The sequence below is a fragment of the Amphimedon queenslandica genome, unplaced genomic scaffold (genome assembly GCF_000090795.2).
Source record: "Amphimedon queenslandica unplaced genomic scaffold, v1.1 AMPQUscaffold_13516, whole genome shotgun sequence".
Taxonomy (NCBI): domain Eukaryota; kingdom Metazoa; phylum Porifera; class Demospongiae; order Haplosclerida; family Niphatidae; genus Amphimedon; species Amphimedon queenslandica.
The window spans coordinates 501,654-509,465 of NW_003546248.1; the positions used below are offsets into that span (position 1 = coordinate 501,654).

The 7,812-nt window shown below is 33.4% G+C and overlaps 1 protein-coding gene across 1 annotated transcript; it reads right to left on the reverse strand.

Moving 5' to 3' along the window:
* Positions 1-2,063: 2,063 nt before the first annotated feature.
* On the reverse strand, positions 2,064-7,812 carry LOC109584408 (uncharacterized). The gene is made up of 10 exons (XM_020000152.1): positions 7,533-7,812; positions 4,235-4,241; positions 4,142-4,189; positions 4,010-4,081; positions 3,861-3,953; positions 3,505-3,705; positions 3,212-3,237; positions 2,923-2,982; positions 2,679-2,861; positions 2,064-2,571 (listed from the first exon to the last, which is right to left on the reverse strand). Exons 1-10 carry the CDS (start codon positions 7,581-7,583, stop codon positions 2,290-2,292), a joined length of 1,023 nt encoding a protein of 340 aa, XP_019855711.1. The 5' UTR covers positions 7,584-7,812; the 3' UTR covers positions 2,064-2,289.

Sequence of the window (7,812 nt, forward strand, 5' to 3'; positions counted from 1 at the left end):
ACTGACACATGGCAGTTTTGTTATAATATCACCTTAAGCACTGCCCTACTTCAGAAAACAATCCCTCCACCTAAAGTTGGATTATACATAAGGCCGGTCAATAGTAATATCACTCTAAGCTGTGCCCTACATGAAAAGACAAATCCTCCATCTAAAGTAACATTTAGTACAACAGTTAAGGAGACCTCCAATGTGGACTGGCTCCCTGAACACAGATTGATCAAGGTGCATAATGCTACCATTCACAACAGTGGGTACTACAACTGTACTGCTAGCAATGATTATGGGAGTGTTACACTGTCGTACATACTGGATATTGGATGTAAGTCTAAATATTAATAATGATTGCATGTATCTAGATAAAACAGAATTTTAGAATTATTTTTTTACTTCTTGAAAAATTAACATAAAATTGCAACACCTCAGCTTTTGAGCACCTCTGATTGTAAAGTAGGTGTAAAAATAGTTAAAGCACAATAGCACATAAGACCTACATGCGTTGCAGTTATAAGGGTGATACTGTATACTGTAATAGGTAAATACTGAAATATCTTTCATTGACAGATCCTATGAATGAAACAGTACAAGGAAGCCTGAGCTACAGTCCAGGAATATTCACAACTAACTACACCTACCTCACTCCTCATGACAAAAGCATACCACGCTACTTAATTCACCTGCTTTATGCCTATCCTAGAGATGGCTTTTATAGTGTTGCTATTGAGAGAAGGTATTATAATACTAAACTACCTCCAACTGACAGTTTTAATGTGGCATTTTCAACTAAACCGATATATTTTTTCACGGCACAGGCTGTAACCAACAAATACACAAAAAACTGTTATGTTTTGTTGGTGGGAAAATGCTTCACTATTAATGAGGAAAATGAAATAGTATACCAGCAGATGTGCTAAAGGAATGGGTGACTATATACCAGGACCAATAGATAATATTATAATTATTATTGATAGGTTGTTATTATAATTAATAGTTTTTTGAAATAAATCTCAATGAAAATGTAAAAATGATAATTTCCATGGGTGATACTTTTTATACTGCTTTTGAATAGTATTGAAAATGAACTTGTATGAATTAACTTCAAATAAGTGTTACAAATAACTTCATAGTTATATTGTAGTGAAGAATATTGGCTCATGGTTAATGTTGTTACATTATAACTGATGCACACATGCGCAGTAGAACTATAATATAAATTAATATATCTCTCTCTCTCTCGTGTGTTTTTTTTGTCTTTGTTGTTCTTCTCCATTTGTCACTCTCTTTTGTTATCTTTGGCAATCTTGATAATTGATGATAATAAATTGTTGGTAGAATTAGTTAACTTCTACAATATCACCTCTCATGATACATATAATTTATAACAGCTAGAACAGTAAGCACAGTCCAAGGGTATTACATGTACATGATGTACTTAAAATAGTATGTCATTGCTTTCTTGTCTTTGGCCAAATTTTGCCAAAACTGAAAAGGGGAGAATATGTACTTATAATTATTGCATAGAAACTTTGCCAATCAAAAGTAGATTTTCTAAAAATTTTTTCAAAAATTGGGCCATACTCCCTGTACTGTATATATTATAGTTTTGCTAAAATTTTAAAGGAGAAAATTTTCCATTTAATTTTTTCTTACTACACATACATGTACGTATGTTGTGTAAAGTATTTGAGATAATTCGAATCAAAATTGGATTTTTACAAACTTTAAATAAGCTTTAAAAAATCTGATCAAAGCCTTTGTACTATAATACCAGTACATGGTCTTGTGCTCTAATAGCTGAAGTTTGGCAGACATCAAGCATAAATGTCATAACAGAAATGCACAAATGTCATTGGTTCATTAATTTGCCCTTTCCCACTCTCTCTCCTTTAATTGTCTCACTACAATCATTTATGGAATAACTTTTTATATAATTTTGATCTGCTAGAGAAGTCTTTATGCTGTATGCTTGCCTAATCTTGCTGCAAGAAAACTCATGACTTCTTCCCTTGCGTTAATTGGCCGCCATTTTAATTTACTAATATTTATTACAACAGCAAACAATATTTTTTTGGAAAGTACACAAATAGAAGTTAATAAGTAGATATACAAATCAGACCAGCTGATTATTATATGCACACAAACTCACACAATGCATATTATAACAGTTGCAATTATTATAGTACTGTCTTTAAGGCTTAGGTATACAAATCAGACCAGCTGATTATATATATACGCACACAAACTCACACAATGTACATTATAACAGTTGTAATTATTATAGTACTGTCTTTAAGGCTTGATAAGAACACTCTTAAAGGTGCTGGTAAAAGGGCACCTGGAACGATAAAGTTGACAATGGATTTCTTCATTCCTTGTAGCACCAGTACTGAGAGGCACCATAGCACACTCGCATCTAACTTTAGACTTGGCTAATTTAACAGACGCAGAATCACTCGATTGGATAGTCTCTCCCGAACGTGCCATCATTCTTAGGTTAGTAAGAGGAGAAAAAAATACAGTCTCATTTCCTAAAACTTCAATATGGCAGGCAAGATCCAAATTATAATAGCCCTAATAATAATAATAATAATAATAATAATAATAATAACAATTTTGCTTGTGTCTATGAAGATTGACATTGCTGTAAACGTACATGTAATAATACTCAGTTTACTCACATCTACAATGACATCATGATAGTCAGTTGTACAGCGAAAAATATCAATAGGCATAGAGCAGCTGGACAAGTACTCCTGGATACAGGAACTATAGACGTCCACATTCCTCAGGTCTGCTTCAATTTCCTCTTGTCCTGCAAGAGTTGAATTTATATCAGACACCACAAATGAAGACTGGTTGATCTGAGAGGAAGAAAAAATGAGAATTGAATTAAGTGTCATTATCATTATTACTGTTACGTACAATCTGAGTGATAGTAGCATTTAACTCATTAATCGCTTTTCTTGTTTTAGCTGACTCTCCCTATTACACATAATAAAAGAAGAATTGACATTAAGGATTAATTCAATTCAAAGGAAACATGAAGAAAACATGCATGTAATCAATGTTGTGGTTGGGTCTGGATGTGTGTCATCTAACTATTATTCAAAGTAAATTAAAATCGAAAGTATAGCTTATAGCTAGGAGTGATCATGAAATAAAATGGCAACTATCAGTTATTTTAACAAAAAGACAGTAGTCAGTAACTTACATCAATTTCTTCAAGTTTTGCTTTTACTGGAGACAAAGGGAGAAAGAGGGAGGGAGGGAGAGAGAGAGAGAGAGAGAGGAAAAGAGTACAATAATAATTAAAACAAAAACTACTCATTCTTGAGATTGCTAAGACAAAAAACAACATCAATACTACATCTATAGGTCGAAAAGTCATGCATGCAGCTATTCATTCCAATTGCTCAACATATTATGCCAAAGATAACAGAATGCTAGCCATAAGAAGAAAAGGGATCTAACAACACAGACTATATTATCTACTGTTTAACTAACTTGCTTCCATATTTGGTACAGATATAGCAAATGAAAAAACCAATACCGGTATTATCATCAATGATATGACAGCTATACAGCTGATCATAAAAACACAGTAGCATTTTACTCTCTTCCTTTCAGTACATCCAGTAGAGTCCTGATCATTGTACAACTTCATGTCTACCATAGTAGTCCTCCTACAGACTTGATGAGGAGTATCTTAAAAGAAAATAAAATATTAATATAGGAAAATTGTCTTATTCAATGGAGGCATATTGCTGTATGTCTCATTATTAGATGACATGTCAATATACTCCTCTGTTATTTGAAATAAAGTACAAGTAAATAATATCACACTATCAAAATTGTCTTACCAGCCTCCGGCAAAGTAGGACATTGTCTCTCAATTGTTATCTCTACATTTTCATACAAAGATGGATCTGGTGCCGACATCTCAATATACTCCTCTATTATTTGAAATAAAGTACAAGTAAATAATATCACACTATCAAAATTGTCTTACCGGCCTCAGGCAGTGGAGGACATTGTCTCTCAATTGTTATCTCTACATCATCATACAAAGGTGAATCTGGTGCTATATCAGCAAGATTAAAAATATTATTAGCATTATATAATATTATTAATATTGTCTTACCGGGCTCAGACAATGTCGACAATCTATCATAAATAGGATTATCAGCTTCTTTAATTAAAGATAAGTAGTATTACAAGTACATATCGCACTTACCTAAGGACTAGAGAGAGAGAGAGAGAGAGAGAGAGAGAGAGAGAGAGAGAGAGAGAGAAAGGGAGAGAGAGAGAGAGATTATGAAGCTGGAGCTTCTGTGTTCTGAGCTACAAGGGCGGTCTGTTATCTCAGGGTGCCCAATATTTGCCATCTCATCATGCACATTCATAAATGCTGGGGGTACATGTAAAACAGGCTAGGGCCCATCACCATTCCATTCCAAAAGGGATCACATGTAATTAGGCAAACAGCAAATAGACAGTATTCAAAGTCCAGGCCAGTTCCTTTGATTTCTTTTTCTTAGGCACTGGGTTTTGTGAATAAGTTTTCTGTGAATATTCCAAGGATCTGAACCTTTTAGGCACTGGATCTTCAGAGTATTTCACCTTATTGTTCTATCCTAGCTAACCATCCTGCCTATGTATGCATAGAAACAAGTTTGTGTTAAAGACAAGTATAGCTATTTAGACAAAACTTGGGGGTTAAAACAGTTTTAATACTTTCATCACCTTGCCTTAAGAAGTTGTGACCAATATCAATTGGCTTGTACAAAAACAACAATTTTTTGCCATGCACATTCTTTTTACAAAGCATAAGGAAATCAATATGCATCAGAAAATTACTTGTCAGAAACAATTCAAACTTTCTACATAGTATAAGTACATATAAATAAATAAATCATAACATCTAATAAAAATTTTGTGTGAATTCAGAGCTATTTTATGGAGAAAAACCATAGCCTTTGCTTTTTTTCAAAAAATGCCTTGTTTAAAAATGATTATAACTCAAAAATTGTTTGTTGGAAACAGCTCAAACTTTCTACAAGGGCATCAATGTGTATCAGAAAATATAATAATAATTTGAAGTGAATTTTGAGTCATTTTTTGAAAAACCATGTAGCCTTAATTTGCTTTTCTTCAAAAAATTGGCATGTTTTAAAAATTCTCAAAACTCATAAAAAATCGGAATCGGCTCAAAATTTCTACTAAGCATAAGGGCATCAATACGCATTTTAAAATGCAATAAAAATGAAGAATGATTTTCATAGCCATTTTTAGGGTTAGAGTATAGGGTATTTTTCAAAATTTTGGTATTTTTTTCAAATGGCCATAACTTGAAAAATTAAAGTCAATATTGGCTCAAGCTTTTGACATAGTATAAGGACATCAATATGCATAAAAAACGGGGGTGATTTTGGAGCCATTTTTGGAAAAAAAAACCATGGACTATAATAGTAAAGTTTATTTTTTCAGAATTTTCACATTTTCTTGAAATGGCCATAACTCAAAATATTAAAGATGGAATTGGCTCAAAATTTCTACATAGAGCTTATAAGGACATCAATATGCATCAAAAACTTTAATAAAAATTTGGTGTGATTTTGAAGGCATTTGGGGGGGGGAACAAAATTAAAATAAACAGACTCATGCAGCACTTTGTGGCTTGTACATGTGTGTGCTAATAACAGACTCAAATAGCATTATACAATGTACAACTATATTGCCAAACTCTCCTTATCCAGCCTGCCTTAAATGCTGTAGTGACCAATATGGCTTGTACAAAGACAAAAATTTTTGCACATTCAGTTCCACAGTATATTATGCATTGAAAAATGTAATAAAAGTTTGGAGTAAATTTGGAGCCATACTTTGGAAAAACCATGAGCTATATATAGCCTTGGGTATTTTTTAAAAATTGGCCCATTTTTAAAATGGTCATAACTCAAAAAATTGAAGTCGGAATCAGCTCAAATTTTCTACACAGCATAAGGACATCAATATGTATCAGAAAATGTAATAAAAATTTGGGGTAATTTTGGAGCCATTTTTTGGAAAAAACCATGGGCTATAGCCCATGGTTTTTTCCAAAAAATGGCTCCAAAATAAAAAATGACCTTAATTCAAAAATTTCTTATCAGAATCAACTCAAACTTTCATCATAGCATAAGGACATCAATATGCATCAGAAAATATAATAAAAAATTGGCGTAATTTCGAAGCCATTTTTGGAAAAAACCATTGGGTATTTTTCAGAATTTTCACATTTAATGGTTGTAACTTGAAAAATTGAAGTCAGGATCAGCTCAAACTTTCTACACAGCATAAGGACATCAATATGTATCAGAAAATGCAATAAAAATTAGGGGTAGTTTTCGAGCCATTTTTGGAAAAAACCATGGGCTATGACATGTGTGCTAAAAATAGATTTACATAGCATTATACAATGTACAGCTATATTGGTGAAGAGAGGAGAAGGGTACAACAACAAGCAGTGTGTGTATGAAAGTGTGTTTGTGATAAACACAAGGCAATGAACTACATGTAGGAGTTACATTGAACATATTTTAATACTTGATTGTTAATTAAGTTACTTCTATGAAAAGATTACATGGGCATACCACTACTAGTTTCCATTGTATTTCATAGTACCCATTCTACCCACTAAAATAAACTAAACATGTCCTCTGGATATTAATTATTTATTATCAATTAAGGCTGAATTTAGGTTTGGCACTTGATGAATTAACATACATGCATGGTTCAATTTATGTAGAAAACTGATAGGGAGTTTGAAGGGGCAGTATTTATAGGTAACATAATGGTCAAACAGGAGAGAGAGGGGAGAGAGAGAGAGGGGGGGAGAGGGAGAATAACATAACAGCAAAGTAATAGAATACTAACAAACGCTCCAACATCATGACATATATCCAGGGCACTTGTTTAATGCCATACATATAGCAAACAAGACAAAGGAATGGGGAGAAGAGAGATAGAGCATACCAGTACACAATATCACAAATGTAAGCCCCACATTGGGCCCCTTTTAGGAAAAATGAATTTATAAAATAATAACTAAAAAGCAACACCATTATAACACTACACAATTCCATCAGAGTTCATTAAATTTTGGGGGGTCTAGGGAAATTGAACTTTAAGCCTGGAATTTTTAGGGGGAAAATTAGGCCTCATATATAACACCATAATACTATGACACATGCATATACCAGTACATGCAGGGGGTGTTGTTAGTGGGTGCATTGACCAAGATGCAATAATTTGTCAATAAAATAATAGCAAGTGTGCCCATTATGCTAGCAGCCTGCACCCACAACTTTCTGATGCTGATGATGTGGCCACTGTGTACATGTACAAAAGGAGGTAATGCTGTAAAATGGAGAATCCAAACTGGTCATTACAATTATAACTATCACATTAAAAACATGCAAAGTACTTTTACACTACATCATATTTATAAGTGACATTATTACATTTAGTGGAAGTGTATATCTATTTCTTACATGCAGTTCAATTTCTGTAGATGCTTCATTTTCTTCTTCCCTTTGAGACATGATCAGCAATCTACGCGTATCCACTCCAACTCTCCAAGTATAATTACCGCCGGTATACTAAATTTCTCAGTTGTCTGCTAATTAAATAGATGGCTCACAGGAAGGAAGTACTTGTAATGCCCACGCAAACAAGCCTGATAAAAGGACCTGAGGTGTTGTTATTGGATTTGCCACACTTGCGTAGGCTGGTAGTAAGTAGCAGGCACTAAGCAGTTGGGTTGTCATTGTC

Bases quoted from the DNA above. Each gene is read 5' to 3' on its own strand.
- LOC109584408 (XM_020000152.1), bottom strand. From the start codon at position 7,583: ATGTCTCAAAGGGAAGAAGAAAATGAAGCATCTACAGAAATTGAACTG. The intron at 4,082-4,141 runs GTAAGACAATAT...TTGCTGATATAG, and splicing joins GTCGACATTGTCTGAGCCCG to CACCAGATTCACCTTTGTAT. The intron at 2,862-2,922 runs GTACGTAACAGT...TCTTCCTCTCAG, and splicing joins ATGCTACTATCACTCAGATT to ATCAACCAGTCTTCATTTGT.